This window comes from Pan troglodytes, chromosome 2 (assembly GCF_028858775.2).
Source record: "Pan troglodytes isolate AG18354 chromosome 2, NHGRI_mPanTro3-v2.0_pri, whole genome shotgun sequence".
In the NCBI taxonomy this organism is placed as follows: Eukaryota; Metazoa; Chordata; class Mammalia; order Primates; family Hominidae; genus Pan; species Pan troglodytes.
The window spans coordinates 124659014-124679355 of NC_086015.1; the positions used below are offsets into that span (position 1 = coordinate 124659014).

General features: G+C 38.7%; 1 protein-coding gene across 5 annotated transcripts in view; it reads left to right on the plus strand.

Moving 5' to 3' along the window:
- Window positions 1-20342, plus strand: part of STXBP5L (syntaxin binding protein 5L) — a 507599-nt gene that overhangs the window by 453213 nt on the left and 34044 nt on the right. For all 5 annotated transcript variants that reach the window (XM_516678.8, XM_024355609.3, XM_024355610.3 and 2 more), the window contains 2 exons: window positions 9370-9540; window positions 11945-12184. In XM_516678.8, the coding sequence (XP_516678.3) occupies window positions 9370-9540; window positions 11945-12184 (411 nt within the window). The remainder of the gene's footprint in view (window positions 1-9369; window positions 9541-11944; window positions 12185-20342) is intronic.

Genomic DNA, 20342 nt, shown 5'->3' on the forward strand with positions numbered 1-20342 from the left:
TTGGCTTTTTTTTTTTTAATGGTTTCTATCCCTTTGTTGAACTTCTCTTTTTTCAGGTATTGTTTTCCTGATTTTGTTTAGTTTTTTCTTTCTTCTTTGTTCTTTTTAGGTCACTGAAATTCTAAAGATGATTATTTTGAATTCTTTGTCAGACATTTCTTAAAGGTCTCTTTCTTTGGGGTTGGCCACTGGAGGTTTATTTTGTTCCTGTGGTGGTGTCGTGGTTCTTTGATTTTTTCTTTGATTTTTTTTCATGTTCCTTGAAGTCTGCAGTCACTTCCTCCAGTCCTTACTCACTGGCTTCAGAAAAGCCTTTCACCAGGCAATTCACTAGAGATTCTGGCTTGTAGGTTTTCTGCTGAGAAATCCACTTTAGTCTGATGGGCTTCCTTTTGTAGGCGACCTATCCTTTCTCTCCAGCTGCCTTTAAAATATTTTCATTCATTTTGATGTTGGGGAATCTGATGGTTATGTGTCTTGGGGATGGTCTTCTTGTGGTCTTCTTTGCTGGGTTTCTCTGCATTTACTGAATGTGAATGTTAGCCTCTCTAGCTAGGTTGGGTAATTTCTTATAGATGATGATATGGCTTGGCTCTGTGTCCCCACCTAAATCTCATGTCGAATTGTAATTCCCAGTGTTGGAGGAGGGGCCTGATTGGCAGTGATTGAATAATGGGAGTGGACTTCCCTCTTGCTGTTCTTGTGATAGAGTTCTCCTGAGATACACTTGTTTAAAAGTGGGTAGTGGCTAGGCGCAGTGGCTCATGTTTGTAAATCCAGCACTTTGGGAGGCCGAGGCAGGTGGATCACTTGAGGTCAGGAGTTCAAGACCAACCTGGCCAACATGGTGAAACCCATCTCTACTAAAAATACAAAAAAAATTAGCCAGGCATGATGGCAGGCACCTGTAATCCCAGCTACTCGGGAGGCTGAGGCAAGAGAATCACTTGAACCCAGGAGGCAGAGGTTGCAGTGAGCTGACATCACACCACTGCACTCCACCCCGGGCAACAGAGGGAGACTCCGTCTCAAAAAAAGTGTATAGCACCTCCCCCATTCCTCCTATGTGAAGATGTGACTGCTTCCCCTTCACTTTCCGCCATGATTGTAAGTTTCCTGAGGCCTCCTCAGAAGCAGAAGCCTGTACAGCCCAAAGAACCATGAGTTAACTAAACACCTTTTCTTGATAAAATACCCAGCCTCAGGTGTGTCTCTATAGCAGTGTGAGAATGGACTAATACAGATGATATCATAAATGTGTTTTCTATGTTGCTTCCATTCTCTCCATCAGTTTCAGGAATGCCAATGAGTCATAGATTCAGTCTCTTTGCATAATTTCATATTTCTCAGAGGTTTTGTTCATTCATTTTCATGCTTTTTTCTTTATTATTTTCTGACTCTATTATTTCAGAAAGCCAGTCTTCAAGCTCTGAAATTCTTTCCTCAGCTTAGTCTATTCTGTTGTTAATACTTGTGATTGCATTATGAAATTCTTGTAGAGTGTTTTTTAGCTCTATCAGCTCAGTTACATTCTTTTCTGCACTGGCTGTTTTGTCTGTCCGCTCCTGTATTATTTTATTGTGATTCTTAGTTTTTTTAGGTTGGGTTTCAACATTCTTCTGAATCTTGATGATCTTCATTCCTATCCATATTCTGAATTCTATTTCTGTCATTTCAGCCATCTCAGCCCAGTTAAGAACTCTTGATGGAGAACTAATGTGGTAATTTGGAGGAAAGAAGACACTGGCTTTTTGAGTGGTCGGAGTTCTTGCAGTAGTTCTTTCTCATCTTTATGGGCTGATGTTCTTGCAGTCTTTGAAGTTGTTGTCCTTTGGATGAGTATTTTTTTCTTTTATTCTATTTGATGACCTTGGGGGTTTGATTGTGGTATAATATGGGCCCAGCTAACTACTTTCTTCATTATGGCAAGATTTTTGGGGACCAAGGCTCAGCTTAGGACACCTGGACTGCAAGCTTTAACTCTTGAGGACTCCTTTCAGGCCTTGCCTTTGATCTCCAGCTCCTTGAGTTTAGGAATCTACTGCACTAGAGGGGCCAGAGTGTCCTGGCCACTGGTCACAGCATTCCAATGGGTAATGCCAACCATGGAGACAAAGCACTTCGTAGGGTGGTGGCAGCAGATTCTGTTCTTATTTACACATGCTAGCAGCAGCAGCAGTGCAGCAGTGTAGACTCTCATTGGCTGCAGCAGGGTGCTGGTAGGTACCAGAGTGCCAGCCTTTGAGCAGGCATTCACAGCAGTAGTAGTGGCAGTATGTCTGGGGGGTGGGGGCAGTGTGGACCAGGGGTCCCTGTAGGCAACTGTGCATGCATTCATGCTAGTGGTGGTGTTATCATGGGAGCACTGGTGGGTGCTGTGTGTGCCCTCTGTGCATGTTCATGCTGGTAGTGGTGGCCACCCAGTGCCAAGGCCAGGGCCACTATTTTCTGTGCCTAGTTTTGCACCAGTGGCAGTGTTGCTGCACAGGTGGGGCACAGGCAGTGCAGGGCCAGTGGGCTCCTTGACCACCAATGCTTCAACAACAATGGTGGTACCGCTGGGAGAAGTGGGACAAGGTGCACTCCACTGGCAGTAGTGTCATGACAGGGTGCTCATGCATATTTATGCTGGCAGGGAAGGGAAGGCTATGTCTACCTGCACACACATGTGCTGGCAAAGCAATGTGGAGGTGGCTACGGGTGAGTGCCTGTGGGCAAAGCAGCATGGAGGCTGCTGTTGGGGGAGGGCTCAGTGTGGTGCAGGCAGGGGCATTCTGCTGGAGCACTCTGCCAGTCAGGCACAGTCCACCAGCACAGGAGCTATGATAAGGGCCCCCAGGAGGTACCTAGGGGCTGTACTACAGACAGGCTTAGCCAGGCTGGGGGCCTGGGAGAGGCCAGAAGACTGAGGGGTGCTCAGGTCAGACTGGCTCTGTCTCATGGGCAAGACCACCCTATAGAGTTCAGGCCTCACAGTTTCCCTAGGGTTAAAGCTCTTATGGGAGCAAGTTGAGCCTAGGGTGATGGGCATCACTGGTCTGCTCCATTACAGGTGCTCCCACACCAAACCCTCTGGGCGCTAGCTGGAGTTCTTTCCTTAATGCTTCTCTCTTCTCTAAGCAGCTTTCCCTGCCAATTCAGATGTCCATTGTGGCTAAGGGGTCTCCTCCTGCTGGGATTCCAGAGGCCCATGGCGATAGCAGGTTCATTCTTGACTGCTCAACTCACCCCTTTTGCAGGAGTCATTGGGGTCAGGGAACAAGTCGTGGTGTGTGGTAGCCCAATGCAGGTTTCCTAGCTTTCTTCTCCTTTAGCCCAGCCCCTGTGTCTTCCCTCCATCTGCTCTCAATGCCTTCCCTCTGAAGATCTGATAGGAGTGTGCCAGTCTCCCCAGTATCCTGGTCTCTTGGTGGGAGATGTTCCCCTGGCTGCATCTAGTCAGCCATCTTAGAGCAGGAATTCAATCTATGCTTCTATTTCTGTTGGAAAAAAATTAATTAGACTAATTGCAGAAGGATACTGAAAGAAAATATTAACTTTTTGTCTAAATGGAAGTGAGACTCTAAGGAAGTTAAAATTTTAAAAATTAAAGCTATTTTTAAAAGAATAAGTAAATTGGAGGTAGAAACTACAATACCCAGAGATCACTGCTAGAACATGACGTTGCTTAATATATCCAAGAGTAAAACTTGTTCTTAACCTTCTTAACCAAATAATCTTATCTCAGTATATTAGGAACCTACAGCAAGTAGGTAACAATGTATCAGGTAGAAAATCTAGGGAAGAATTAATGAATCCAGTAAGAAAACAACAGGGACCCTTTGAGGCATGGAAGTTTGAGATGGGAGCATAGAAAAGGAAGCAAGGCACTCAGTTGGATTGGCTCACACCTAGGAGGGATGCTCCAATGCAGGAGAAACGGTAAGTGAGAGATTCCTAGCAGTCCACATTCCAACCACAAATGCCTGCAGTCCTAGCTATAAGAAAGCCCTTTGGCCCTCTTGGGCCCTGAGCCTAGTATAAGGAGCTTCCTGGAGTCCACAAGACTGCATTGTTTCAGGGAGGGAATTTGTGCTGGGACCTCTGGGACCCAAGCTGCTACAATATGGTGCCATTTTGAGAGCAGAGTCAACACCAAACTACATCCTGCCCTGGTGCCCAATGACTCCTGCATCTCCAACATCCCTCCACATCCACCCAGAAGGCTGCAGTGTTGCTATGCCAGCTGACCCAGTGGTATAACCGCATTTCTGGCACTTGAGCCATGCAGCACCCTACATCCCAGGGAGCAGGTGATCTAGCACATCAGAGAGGCTGTATACTCACATGCCCCACCCAGGGGAGCAGGGATCAGCCTGCCTGCCCTACTATGGACACCACTAGTGCCTGTATACCACACCCAGAGGCCTAGGGTTTGGGCCATTTGGCTCACTACTGGCACCCATGCATGCCACCCAGTGGCCTGCAGACTGCTCCTACTGGCCTGCTGACACCACCAGTCTCTGTGCACTCCACTCAGGCACCAGAGGACCCACCTGCTATTGCCACTGCCAGTGCCAATGCATGCATCCTACCCAGGGACTCAAGGAGCAGGCCACCTCACCTGCCAGCACCTGTGTGCTCCACCCAAGGGCCTAAAGACCAGCCTACTCAGGGCCCATACTACCACCACTGACACCTGCATGTGCCCCCCAGGGAACCAAGAACTGGCCCATTGCCATCACTGCTGATGCTCACATACCCCACCAAGAGGCCTGAGGACCATCCCACTTGGCACCTCCATCCCCAGCAAATCCTCACCACAGCCTCCAAAAACAACTGCAGCCTATGCCACTAAGGAACTTGCAGACATCTCCAATACTGATTACAGCCAAAGTAATCACATGGAGACTACACTATGGTGCCCATCCAGAACCAAAGCCAAAGCCATGTACCCAACTTACATTATAGATACATCAACAGGAAAAAATATTTCTCTATGGAAGCTACTTTATAAAATTGGGAAAAGTGACAGTTATACCAGCTGTGGAAATATCAATGTAAGGACACGTGAACACAAAAAATCAAGAAAACATGATACCTCCAAAGGAACACAATAATTCTCCAATAACAGACCCCAAAGGAAGAAAAAGATCTATGAAATGCCTGAAAAGGAATTTAAAATAACGATCTTAAGGAAATCTAGCAAGATACAAGAGTATACAGATAAATACAAAGAAATAAGAAAAACAATTCCTGAGCTGAATGAGAAATTCAACAAAGAGATAGATATCATAAAAAAGAACCAAACAAATCCTAGAGCTGAGGAATTCAGTGAATGGAATAAAAAAATACAATTGAGTACTTTAACAGTAGACTAGACCAAGCAGAAGAAAGAATTTCTGAACTTGAACCCAGGTCTTTTGAAATAACCCAATCAGACAAAGGTGGTATGGGGGTGTTGTGGAGGGAGGAAAAGAGGGAGGGAGAAAGAAGAAAGAATGAGAAGGAATTAGGAAAGCCTAGGAGATGTGGGAAACAAGCAAACAAATAATCAAATTTTAGAAGTTGCAGAAAGAGAAAAGAAGGAAAAAGGCATAGAAAAATACTGCATATTCTAACTTATAAGTGGGAGCTAAATAATTTGTACACATGGACATAGAGTGCAGAATACTAGACATTGAAGACTCAGAAGGGTGGGAGGGTGGGAGGGGGAGTGAAAGAGGAGAAATTACTTACCAGGTACAGAGTACTTATTCAGATGTGATTCCACTAAAAGCCCAGACTTCATCACTATGCAATATATTCATGTAACAACAAAATTGCACTTGTACCCTTTAAATTTATACCAAAAAAAGAAAACTTAATGAAACAATAACTGAAAAGTTCCTAAGTCTTGGAACAGATATAAACATACAGATATGGAAAGTTCAATAATCCCCAAATAGATTTAATTTTAAAATGTCCTCTCCAAGGCACATTATAGTCAGAATCCAAAAAGCCTGGATCTCAGTGTGCATTACATGTGCCTCTTAAACCCTACTAAATATGTCTTCAAAATTTCCACTCCTTCTGAAATATTTTACCTGACCCTGTAGTCAAATGTTTAAGCATACAGACAGTAAGTGAGCAACTCTGGATTAGAATTCTGATTATTACGTATGTGATATGAGAAAATTTTCTTACTGATTTTTTCTGAGCTTTAGTTTCTTCATCTGCAAAATCAGGATAATAGAAAAAAACACCTACATTGCAGGATTGTTGTGAAGGTTAAATGAGGTAATGTGTACAAAGTGCCCAGCATTTAAGTGTTTGATAAATGTTAACTCCCATTTTTTAACATGCCAGCCCATTTAAATGGTGAAAACTAATTTTCATCTTTGCACTATCTGCAAGGGAATCCAGGAAATGTACAATCATACCTTTTCAAACTCTATAATACAGTAAGGCTATATTGTAGTGGATACCAAGTACTAGTTCTTCATGTTCAACATGGCCAATAAACATGATTTTTCTCTGTGGCACTCTATCTTCATTTGTATGACCAAAGAAACACATTTTAAAATGTATTCTACGTATTGCTGAACTACGAGATGATGTTTCAAATATAATTTGTTAGCATTAAGAAAAATAAGACATACTTTAATGCATTGCCAAGTTTTTAAGTTCTATCAAAACAGAGCCAAACTCACAAGGTCTAAATAAACAGTACTCTTATCTTGGACGTGAGTAGTTTTATACTCTGGAACAAGACCGACAATCGTAATTAACTTTTGTTCTGAGTTTACTGTATGCCAGCACATATTCTAGCATTTGACATGTATTATCACAAAAACTCCAATAGGTAGGTAATAATATTCCAAATTTACAGAAGAGGCAACTAATGCATGAAGATTTCAGTAATCTATACAGCTAGTAAGTGGCAGAACTGAGATTTGATTCCAGGCAGTCTAGCCTGGCCCCAGAACCAATGTTCTTATGTACCCTTCTTAACTGCACAGTAAGATGCTTCTGTTCTTCTAGGGTTTTTATGGTTTTAGGCTTTAGGTTTGAGTCTTTAATCCATCTGGAGTTAATTTTTGTATAAGGTGTAAGGAAGGGGTCCAGTTTCAGTTTTCTGTATACGGCTAGCCGGTTTTCCCAGCACCATTGATTAAATAGGGAATTCTTTCCCCATTGCTTGTTTTTGTCAGCTTTGTCAAAGATCAGATGGTTGTAGATGTGTGGTATTATTTCTGAGACCTCTGTTGTGTTCCACTGGTCTATATATCTGTTTTGGTACCAGTATCATGCTGTTTTGGTTACTATAGCCTTGTGGTATAGTTTGAAGTCAGGTAGCTTGATGCCTCCAGCTTTGTTCTTTTGGCTTAGGATTGTCTTGGCTATATGGGCTCTTTTTTGGTTCCATATGAAACTTAAAGTAGCTTTTTTTCTAATTCTGTGAAGAAAGTAGCTTGATGGGAATAGCATTGAATCTATAAATAGCTTTGGGCAGTATGGCCATTTTAACGATATTGATTCTTCCTATCCATGAGCATGGAATGTTTTTCCATTTGTTTGTGTCCTCTTTTATTTCTTTGAGCAGTAGTTTGTAGTTCTCATTGAAGTGGTCCTTCGCGTCCCTTGTAAGTTGGATTCCTAGGTATTTTATTCTCTTTGAAGCAATTGTGAATGGGAGTTCACTCATGATTTGGCTCTCTGTTTGTCTATTATTGGTGTATAGGAATGCTTGTGATTTTTGCACATTGATTTTGTATCCTGAGACTTTGCTGAAGTTGCTTATCAGCTGAAGGAGATTTTGGGCTGAGACCATAGGGTTTTCTAAATATACAATCATGTCATCTGCAAGCAGAGACAATTTGGCTTTCTCTCTTCCTATTTGAATACCCTTTATTTCTTTCTCTTTCCTGATTGCCCTAGCCAGAACTTCCATTCAGGACATAGGCATGGACAAAGATTTCGTGACTACAACACCAAAAGCAATTGCAACAAAAGCCAACATTGACAAATGTGATCTAATTAAACTAAAGAGCTTCTGCACAGCAAAAGAAACTATTGTCAGAGTGAACAGGCAACATACAGAGTAGGAGAAAATTTTTGCAATCTATCCACCTGACAAAGGGCTAATATCTAGAATCTACAAGGAACTTAGACAAATTTACAAGAATAAAACAGCCCCATCAAAAAGTGGGCAAAGCTGTGAACAGACACTTCTCAAAAGAAGTGGCCAAAAAACATATGAAAAAAGCTCGTCATCACTGGCCATCAGAGAAATGCAAATCAAAACCACAATGAGATACCATCTCACACCAGTTAGAATGGCAATCATTAAAAAGTCAGGAAACAACAGATGCTGGAGAGAATGTGGAGAAATAGAAAACTTTTACACTGTTGGTGGGAGTGTAAATTAGTTCAACCATTGTGGAAACAGTGTGGCGATTCCTCAAGGATCTAGAACCAGAAATACCATTTGACCCAGCAATCCCATTATGGGGTATACACCCAAAGGATTATAAATCTTTCTACTATAAAGACACATGCACACATATGTTTATTGAAGCACTATTTACAATAGCAAAGACTTGGAACCAACCCAAATACCCATCAATGATAGACTGGATGAAGAAATGTGGCACATATACAGCATGGAATACTATGCAGACATAAAAAAGAATGAGTTCATGTCCTTTGCAGGGAAATGGATGAAGCTGGAAACCATCATTCTCAGCAAACTAACACAGGAACAGAAAACCAAACACCACATGTTCTCATTCATAAGTGGGAGTTAAACAATGAAAACACACGGTCACAGGGAGGGGAACATCACACACCGAGGCCTGTCGGGGGGTGGGGGGAAAGGGGAGGGAGAGTATTAGGACAAATACCTAATGCATGTGGGGGTTAAAACCTAGAAGACAGGTTGATAGGTACAGCAAACCACCATGGTGCATGTATACCTATGTAACAAACCTGCACATTCTGCACATGTATCCCAGAACTTAAAGTAAAATTTTTTTAAAAATGCTTCTATTCTATCTTTTTAAACTCCAAGCACTTAAAGTACTTTCATTGTATATTTAAGTTATGCAACAAAAAGTTTAATACTATAATGACAGAATACATGGTAGAGATATAGAACCAATTTTAATCTATGTTACACAGCCAAAATATAAAAAAATGAATCTTATACTTAATAAATATCTTTTGAAATTTTTGGCTAACTACTAAAATTATGACTAAGTCTTAAAAGAACAAGGACTTAACTATATTCATTTGGTTTAGAAAATAAAGGAATTGTTGCTCATCTTCATTTGTTAATCTACACGCTTGTATTCCTTTGTATTAAGAGTTAATCATTATATGTATGCTGCCTTCCTCCTCTTGGCACAGACCATGTAAATGGACACTGCACAAGTCCAACTTCTCAGAGTTGCAGTTCTGGAAAACGTCTTTCTAGTGCCGATGTTTCAAAAGTAAATCGCTGGGGTCCTGGAAGACCACCATTTCGAAAGGCCCAGTCAGCAGCCTGCATGGAGATTTCTTTACCAGTTACAACAGAAGGTATGTTAAACATATTAAATTTTTTTGTTACAGTTAAAATTTGGTTTACGATGGTAATGGGAACAGAGATATGGGATGGAGATCACATATGAAAGATGTTAAAAAACTACTAATCAGTGAATACCTGAGAGCCTGATGGGGCTGTGGCCATAACTCCAACTCCATTCCTCACTCCACCTCCTTCCTCACCTCTAAAACCAGAATGCCTCTGCTTATAGGTAACTACCCCCTCCTCTGTACAAAGGGAGACCTATGCCTTAATCTGTTCCCTACCTTTCCCATAATAATTAAGAGTTTATTTCAATCCCAATGGTAAGCTTTTTGGTGTCTCTATCTGTAGATATTTAATGTATTGCAACCTTAATTTCCTCAATTGTCAAATGAATGTGACCAAGAACAAAGGCAAGATATTAAATTCTAAAGTTTGCAATTTTCATCTTCATATATTTTTAAAAGGAAGGTCTATTTGCTTATTTATGGAATGAGTGTGGGGCGGTGGGGGAGGGGAGTAAATTACAAGAGCCAGAGACCAGAAATTTTTACAGAGGCAAAAAAAGGGAATTTTGTAACTTTGCTGCAACTGTCTTATTGATAAGGAACTTTAGAGAAAGAGATAGGAAAAAAATAATTTTAGGAAGATTTGCTATAGTAATTCTATGCTGTGAAGTAAGTCTCTATTTACTACTCCTGAAAACTTTTGACAGTGATCTATATTGGTCTTCAAATTTAAAAAAATTATATTTAAGTTTTTGGTTTTTTAAATATTATGCTATACTAAATCTGATCCCTTAGATATGCAGATAATGATGTTATTTCTCTAACAGGTGTCTGTGAGTATCAACTTTGTATGGTGATGAACCATGAATGGAAAAGATTTGGAGCCATATAATATCTAGCATGTTATAAAAGAAGCAATATGTAATGATTATAAAAGAAGTAGCCCCCTTTTAATTTTTATTTTTTAAAGAGATAGGATCTCATTCTGTTGCTGAGGTTGGATTACAGTGGCATAATCATAGTGCACTGCAGCCTCTAACTCCTGAACTTAAGTGATGCTCCTGCCTCAGCCTCCCAAGCAGCTGGAGGTACAGGTGCACACCACCACATCCAGCTTATTTTTCAGTTTTTGTAGAGACAGTGTCTCACTAAGTTGCCCAGGGTAGTCTTGAACTCCTGGCCTCAAGCACTGGGGTTACAGACAGGCATTAGCCACCACACCCAGCCAGAAGTAGCACTCTCAATCACTGTAATGAGAGGTGGGAATTTTGAATTTTAGATACTTCTACCTCTAATTTGTCCTGGATTCTGGGAAAATTACTAAACTCTAAGTTTGTCTCCAAATCTGTAAAACATATAACCTCCAACCTCCCTCTCATCTCTAAATTTTATGACAAACAATTATTTTTATAAATTTGCTAAGAGATAAAAAGGAGAAATTAGGAATACTATATTTTGTTTCCTAGAAAAAAGTCTGAGGAGCCTATATTTATCCTCTTTCTATAAAAACAATTATGAGTTACATGTGTACCTATCAAGAGGGAAAAGAGAGTGAAGGCTGTAGAAAGAAAAATATGAAGAACTTGTACTCTGGAGAGATTATAAGAGCAGGACAACCTTGATAACATTTCACTGAGCTGTATGAGTTTATGCTTATTGGAGCGTGCACATGTACAAGTGTTGATGAGAGGAGAACCTGAAACCATCCTGTTTTTTTTTTAAGTGAGCTGAAGCACTCTCAGAAAGATTACCACTATCAACAGGATGGCATATAGTCTGTACTCTTTGTTTAGCCCTAGGCAAAGTTAGGACTGCATTTGAATTAAAGGTAACAGCCTGAAACCAGTTCAGGGAGATAAAATTTGCATTTTGGCCTTGGTAGAAATGTTAATTTTTAGAATTGTAATTACCCCAGATATAGAATATGTTTGCTGCAGAAGATTTGTGATCCTGATAAGCCCTTTCATGCCAATCGCCACAGTATTGTCATTGGAATTGACAAGAAACTGTTAGGGATACTTCCAACAATTTAGAGGTAGGAGGGAAGCACAATTTAACTGATGTCAGAAATTCTTGTAACCATTACTATTTAGACTAAATCTTTTCTCTAGGTAAAAGAATTTCAACAAACTTGTGAGTTAACATAGAGAAAGAAAAATGGTGAACTGGAGCTCAGGAGCCTCCAATTCTAGTCCTAGGTCTGCCTAAGCTTATGAATTATACTTCTAGACTTCAGTTTCTCCATCTTCAAAATAAGCTGGTGAACTGGATAAGCTCCCTCCCAGGTCAATTAACAAACAATGAAATTTTACTTTCTCCTCATAATTTTGGTTTATATATATTAAATCTGATGTTATTGTGGAAATATACTAACAATTTGTGTGGGTTTTTTTATTTATTTCCATAGAAAACCGAGAAAATTCCTATAATCGTTCTAGAAGCTCTAGTATCTCCAGTATTGACAAAGATTCTAAAGAAGCAATTACAGCACTATACTTCATGGACTCCTTTGCACGGAAAAATGACTCTACCATCTCTCCTTGTCTGTTCGTTGGAACCAGTCTGGGAATGGTGTTAATCATCTCCTTAAACCTACCATTAGCAGATGAACAAAGGTTTACAGAGCCAGTCATGGTATTGCCAAGTGGTAAGAGTTTGTATTCATTCATTCCTTCACTGTTACTTTTTCAAATTTAGATATAAGGTATTATAAACATAAATTTGTATTGATTTGGAGCAAAGGTTATAAGTATTCTGCACAATGGGAACTATTAAGAATTTTATACATCATATACCATCCCAACATCTGTCATATTGTAACTTTCCTTTGGGGTAAAAGAGTACAACCATTTCTTCGGTAGCAAACTGTGTAAGTGCCAACCTGAACAATGACATGGGAAATAAGTTCCTGAAAAGCACTGAGGAAAACCTTAATGCAAAACTTAAATTTATTTTTAACAAATTGAAGCATTACCCAAAGTTCCATGCCAGATCAGAGCATGAGTGTTTTTACATCATCCTTGAAGAACTCAGAATAATTAAGCTAGAAGCTATCTGACCTAAGGTGGATTTCTAAAGACTTTTATAACCTTCCCATCTTGTTTCAAAAGCATGCCACCCAATTTCTTTCCTTTTCATGCTAGTGCCTAGAGAATTTGACCAATGTTGTAAGTATTGTTGCCAAGCATATGTTGTATTCTCTTCCTCCTTGAATTATCTTTTTTTGAAGAAGAGATAAGTATGATTCCTCCTGTTATTCCTAATTTGTTCTTATCACTAATTTTATTGTTTCCCTGTTTCCTATATAAGAAATTTTCAGATAGTTTTTAAGTCAAAAAATTTCATTACTCTGCAGGATAAGGGTTTTATTTTAAAAGGATATATATTATATAGAAGATTACACTTGTGTTTTCTTTAACTAATGTGCTAAGTTCATATGACAAGATTGTAGGTAGAGTAGTCAGTTCTCTACTAATGTGGCAAATTCAGATTTGTGTTTTAAAAGTTAATCGTGATGACAATTTTATTTTAACATATAGTTCACAATGAAAAATATATTTTACTATATTCCTAATTATAAAGAAATATACACAATTCTTTTGACTGGTGAGTTAGTTGGAGTCAAATCAGTGAGATCATAATGAATTATTAATTATTAATTCAATTCATTATTTAACTCAATAAAAGATTATATATATTGGACATCTAATATGTACCAGGCATTCCTCACAAGTTTAAAGGTACAATCAGCTTCCACTGTCACACAAGTTTAAAGCTGTAAGTGAAAGACAATTTCGTAATTAGAAATATTCTAACAATTGTGGTTTTCTGTATCACAAGCATAGAAATAAGCAATCCCTGGACTAATAAAGCAGATCTCTCAATATTATAGGGAAATTCTTTGTCATTCTTAGCACATATACTTAGACCAAAAAATGATGACAAAATACAAAATAAGTATAGATTTAACTTTTGACACTATTTTGTAAATATTTGAAAACTTTTTCTTTATCTATTTAATAAGATTTAATGGGAAGCTATCTTCTCCAAGTCTCTATGTCACTATTCTTTCAAGACTCTAGTTAATAATATGTGTCAACATCAGTTCATTGGCTGGGCACAGTGGCTCATGCCTATAATTCCTGCACTTTGGAAGGCTGAGGGAGGAAGACTACTTGAGGCCAGGAATCCAAGGCCAGCCTGGGCAACATAGTGAGACCCCATCACTACCAAAAATTTTTTTTAAATATATATATTTTTAAAAATTGCTGGGTGCAGTGGCTCACACCTATAATCCCAGCACTTTGGGAGGCCAAAGTAGGAGGATTGCTTGAGCCCAGGAGTTCAAGACCAGTCTGGGCAGCATAATGAGACCCCATCTCTACAAATAATTTTTAAAAATTAGCCAGGCATGGTGTGTGTGTGCCTGAGCCAGAAGGATGAGCATGCAGTAAGCCATAATCTCACCACTGCACTCCAGCCTGGGTGACAGAGTGAGACTCCATCTCAATGAAAAATAATAAAAACTTAATTAATTAAATCAAATGTGCCACACTTATACAAGATGTTAGTAATAAAGGAAATGACAGAAGGGGTATGTGGGAACTCTTTATACTATCTGTTAAATTTTCTTTAAATCTGAAACTGCTGTTAAAAATACACTCTATTAATTTGTTGAAAAATGATGTATATAAAGGAGAAAGCCATGAGTCTGGGTTCCCATGTTTGTTCTGTAATTAACCATTACAAGAAAGAAAGTCTACTTGGGAGCCATAATTTATGGCAGTAAAAAGAAAGGAGGGAAAAGATAAAGGTGACAGAAATCTTGTTTAAATTTAAAGTAGAAAATTTTGTGCTTCCTCTTTCAGAGCCTACTTATTGACTAACTGTCCCGGTCTTCACTCTCCTTGCCATATTTATTTTCTTTCCTATACCCATGAGTCTCTGCCCAGGCTTATGGGAACTATTATGGGTACTGTTTATGTTATTATGATTGCTGCCATAGCTTATGGGAACCATTAAAGAAGGTTTGGATTTAGGGGCATTTAGCACTTGTCCATTGTCAGTGCTGAAGTGAGTGACATGCTCTCTGACCTTGAATGCATCTTTTTTCCTGTGAGAACGTTGTTAAATAAACTTTTGTTAGTCGGCCTAGGAAAATTCATGAGTCAAATAGTTTCCTTAGACTTGAAAACAGTCTACTTTGAAATTTATCTACTCATTCAACAAACATTTACCAAGCCCATACCACCGAAATAAGCACTGGGGATACAGTGGTCCCTGTTTTCAGAGACTTGTAGGGAAAAACAAAATTAAACACAAAATTACAATAAAGAAAGTATAATAATGGAAATTACACAAAGAGAAATAAAGAATACCATGGCAGCATGGCAGGGGGATTTGGGGAAGAGCTCCCTAACAAAGATGACATCTGAAGTGGAAGTTGGACAAGTTTGGGAGGAAGTGTACAGTACTGGCGTTTAAGAGTAATTCAGAGGCTGGGCGCAGTGGCTCACAATTGTAATCTCAGCATTTTCGAAGACCAAAGCGAGAGGAATGCTAGAGCCCAGGAGTTCAAGACCAGCCTGGGCAACACTGGGAGACCCTGTCTCTAGAAAAAAAAATTTTTGAAAGACTAAAGTCAGTACAGTGTGAGTAAAACTCTAGAAGTAAGAGAGGACATGGCATAGCTGGAGACTGTAGATAGAATGATACTAAATGAGGATGGAAAAGTAGGCAGGGAATTATTATACAGTGCCTTATAAATCATGAAGAAGGAAAAGACTACCTAGTAGATTATTTTTTCAGTACAAAACTTGTGATGCAAAACATTGGGTTTTTTTCAAGATCTAGTTATTAAATTTTAAATTTTATAATTGTAAAAATCAAAATATAAAGGAAAAAAATGAAAATTCTGCCACTAGCAAACTTTGTCCCTTCTCTGTCCCCGTCCCCATCCTCATTTCCTCCCCTAGGAATTTTACTCTCCACTAGCAACTTGGTGAGAAATTTGTTAAAACTCATTTTAAGTTTTGTTTATTTCTACTTAACTCTTTATGCTGCCAACTATAAATTATTCTATAATGATCAGTTCTGCCATACAAAGTACCTAGCATGCTTTGTAACATATATAATATATATGTGTATATATAAATATATATCTCTCATAATCAAACTCAAGATTTAAATTCATGATTAAAGTCAAGATTCTCCAGAATAAATTCATTCTCCTTACCCCAGTGGTAGATGCTTTTTCATTGCTATAAATGAATACCTGAGATTGGGCAACTTATAAAGAGAAGAGGTTTAATTGGCTAATAGCTCTTCAGGCTGTACAGGAATCATGGTGCTGACATTTGATTAGCTTCTGGTGAGGCCTCAGGAAGCTTCCAGTCATGGTGGAAGGCAAAGAGGGAACAGGCACATTACATGGCAAGAGGAAAAGCAAGAGAGAGAGGAGGGAGGTACCACATAATTTTAAATAACCAGATCTTATGTGAACTAGCACAGAGAGAACTCACTAATCACCAAGGAGATGGCGCTAAGCCATTCATTAGGGATCCATCCTCATGATCTAATACGTCCCATTAGGCCCTACCTCCAACATTGGAGATTACATTTCAACATGAGATTTGGAGGGAACAAACATCCAAACCATGTCAACTTCCAAACTAGTTATTTTTAACACTCTTTCATTTCTGTTAGTAGTAGAATATTAACAGAAATGTAATTAATAGCCATCATACTACCTAAATAGCCTCCATAACTTCAATTTTTTTCTTCTGATCCCTTTTACTCACTGCCTTCATATTGGTCATATACCAGTATTATTTTCATCATTGAATTTTCACTTTTGGACCTACCCTGTCTACTCTAGAGTTGTCCCAGCCTTACTCCCTAAGTCAAACTTATTTTCCAGCATTCAATTCCATTAAAGTCCATTTCTCCATTGAAGAACTAGTAAACTAATTTATATAAATATGAAAATAGGTTAATGTGCTTTCTTATGATATAATATAAAACTGGTTAATAGGCTTTGTCTGGAAATTATTTAATTGAAATTAGAATGATATTATTTTTAATCCTAAGTCTAAACCTTGATGAAAAACTTTATTAAAGTATTATTTAGTTAAGGTCTTTTGATATAAGATGGGTATATTTCAAATATACTTATGAAATTCACACATTTTATCTCTTCTAAACTGCAATAAGAACTAATACAATAATAACATTGTAAAATCAAACATAATCATTATATTTGACTGAACAAGAATAATAAAGGCCTCATACACAATAGTCAACATATATACTCCCCATTTATAGGTTTCAATATTTAGCACCTTTTGGAGTTACCAGTATCTCTTATTCTATTTCATATGTTCATGTGTACCCATTGTTTAGCTCCACCTTATAAGTGAGAACATGTAGTTTTTGACTTTCTCAGTCATTTTATTTAGGATAACAGCCTCCAGCTGCATTCACATTGCTGCAAAGGGCAATAATTTCATTATTTATTTATTTATTTTATTATACTTTAAGTTCTAGGGTACATGTGCACCATGTGCAGGTTTGATACATAGGTATACATGTGCCATGTTGGTTTGTTGCACCCATCAACTCATCATTTACATTAGGTATTTCTCCTAATGCTATCCCTCCCCCAGGTCCCCACCCCCCGACAGGTCCCAGTGTGTGATGTTCCCTGCGCTGTGTCCAAGTGATCTCATTGTTCAATTCCCACCTATGAGTGAGAACATGCAGTGTTTGGTTTTCTGTCCTTGTGTGATAGTTTGCTGAGAATGATGGTTTCCAGCTTCATCCATGTCCCTGCAAAGGACATGAACTCATCCTTTTTTATGGCTGCATAGTATTACATGGTATATATGTGCCAAATTTTCTTAATCCAGTCTGTCACCGATGGACATTTGGGTTGGTTCCCAGTCTGCTATTGTGAATAGTGCTGCAATAAACATACATGTGCATGCATCTTTATAGTAGCATGATTTATAATCCTTTGTGTATATACCCAATAATGGGATTGCTGGGTCAAATGGTAATTCTAGTTCCAGATCCTTGAGGAATTGCCACACTGTCTTCCATAATGGTTGAACTAATTTACACTCCCACCAACAGTGTAAAAGCATTCCTATTTTTCCGCATCCTCTCCAGCATCTGTTGTTTCCTGACTTTTTAATGATTGCCATTCTAACGGGTGTGAGATGGTATCTCATTGTGGTTTTGATTTGCATTTCTCTCATGACCAGTGATGATGAGCATTTTTTCATGTGTCTGTTGCCTGCATAGATGTCTTCTTTTGAGAAGTGTCTGTTCAAATCCTTTGCCCACTTTTTGATGGGGTTGCTTGGTTTTTTAGTGTAAATTTGTTTGAGTTCATTGTAGATTCTGGATATTAGCCCTTTGTCAGATGGGTAGATTGCAAAAATTTTCTCCCATTCTGTAGGTTGCCTGTTCACTCTGATGGTAGTTGCTTTGCCGGACAGAAGGTCTTTAGTTTAATTAGATCCCATTTGTCTATTTTGGCTTTTGTTGCCATTGCTTTTGGTGTTTTAGTCATGAAGTCCTTGCCCATGCCTATGTCCTGAATGGTATTGCCTAGGTTTTCTTCTAGGGTTTTTATGGTTTTAGGTTTAACATTTAAGTCTTTAATCCATCTTGAATTAATTTTTGTGTAAGGTGTAAGGAAAGGATCCAGTTTCAGCTTTCTACATATGGCTAGCCAGTTTTCCCAGAACCATTTATTAAATATGGAATCCTTTCCCCATTTCTTGTTTTTGTCAGGTTTGTCAAAGATCAGATGGTGTAGATGTGTGATGTTATTTCTGAAGCCTCTGTTCTGTTCCATTGGTCCATATCTCTGTTTTGGTACCAGTACCATGCTGTTTTCATTACTGTAGCCTTGTAATATAGTTTGAAGTCAGGTAGCTTGATGCCTCCAGCTTTGTTCTTTTTGCTTAGGATTGTCTTGGCAATGCAGGCTCTTTTTTGGTTCCATATGAACTTTAAAGTAGTTTTTTCCAATTCTGTGAAGAAAGTCATTGGTAGCTTGATAGTGATGGCATTGAATCTATAAATTACCTTGGGCAGTATGGCCATTTTCACGATATTGATTCTTCCCATCCATGAGCATGGAATATTCTTCTATTTGTTTGTGTCCTCTTTTATTTCCTTGAGCAGGGATTTGTAGTTCTCCTTGAAGAGGTCCTTCACATCCCTTGTAAGTTGGATTCCTAGGTATTCTCTTTGTAGCAATTGTGAATGGGAGTTCACTCATGATTTGGCTCTCTGTTTGTCTGTTATTGCTGTATAGGAATGTCTGTGATTTTTGCACGTTGATTTTGTGTCCTGAGACTTTGCTGAAGTTGCTTATCAGCTTAAGGAGATTTTGGGCTGAGATGATGGGGTTTTCTAAATATACAATCATGTCATTTGAAAACAGAGACAATTTAACTTCCTTTTTTCCTAATTGAATACCCCCTATTTCTTTCTCTTGCCAGATTGCCCTGGCCAGAACTTCCAACACTATATTGAATAGGAGTGGTGAGAGAGGGCATCCTTGTCTTGTGCCAGAAAGGGAATGCTTCCAGTTTTTGCCCAGTCAGCATGATATTGGCTGTGGGTTTGTCATAAATAGGTCGTATTATTTTGAGATATGTTCCATCAATACCTAGTTTATTGAGAGTTATTAGCCTGAAGAGCTGTTGAATTTTGTTGAAGGCCTTTTCTGCATCTATTGAGATAACCATGTGTTTTTTGTCATTGGTTCTGTTTATGTGATGGGTACGTTTATTGATTTCTGTATGTTGAACCAGCCTTGCATCCCAGGGAAGAAGCCAACTTGATCGTGGTGGATAAGCTTTTCGATGTGCTGCTGGATTCGTTTATCAGTATTTTATTGAGGATTTTCACATCGATGTTCATCACGGATATTGCTCTAAAATTCTTTTTTGTTGTGTCTCTGCCAAGCTTTGGTATAAGGATGATGTGGGCCTCATAAAATGAATTTGGGAGGATTCCCTCTTTTTCTATTGATTGGAATACTTTGAGAAGGAATGGCACCAGCTTCTCTTTGTGCCTCTGGTAGAATACAGCTATGAATCCATCTGATCCTGGACTTTTTTTGGTTGGTAGGCTATTAATTATTGCCTCAATCTCAGAGCCTGTTATTGGTCTATTGAGAGATTCAACTTCTTCTTGGTTTAGTCTTGGGAGGGTGTATGTGTCCAGGAATTTATCCATTTCTTCTAGATTTTCTAGTTTATTTGCGTAGAGGTGTTTATAGTATTCTCTGCTGGTAGTTTGTATTTCTGTGGGATGAGTGGTGATATCCCTTTTATCATTTTTATTGCGTCTACTTGATTCTTCTCTCTTCTTTATTACTCTTGCTAGTTGTCTATCAATTTTGTTGATCTTTTCAAAAAACCAGATTCTGGATTCATTGATTTTTTGAAAGGTTTTTTGTGTCTCTGTCTCTTTCAGTTCTGCTCTGATCTTAGTTATTTCTTGCCTTCTGTTACTTTTGAATTTGTTTGCTCTTGCATCTCTAGTTCTTTTAATTGTGATGTTAGGGTGTCGATTTTAGATCTTTCCTGCTTTCTCTTGTGGGCATTTAGTGCTATACATTTCCCTCTACACACTGCTTTAAACATGTCCCAGAGATCCTGGTACATTGTGTCTTTGTTCTCATTGGTTTCAAAGAACGTCTTTATTTCTGCCTTCATTTTGTTATTTACCCAGTAGTCATTCAGAAGCAAGTTGTTCAGTTTCCATGTAGTTGTGTGGTTTTG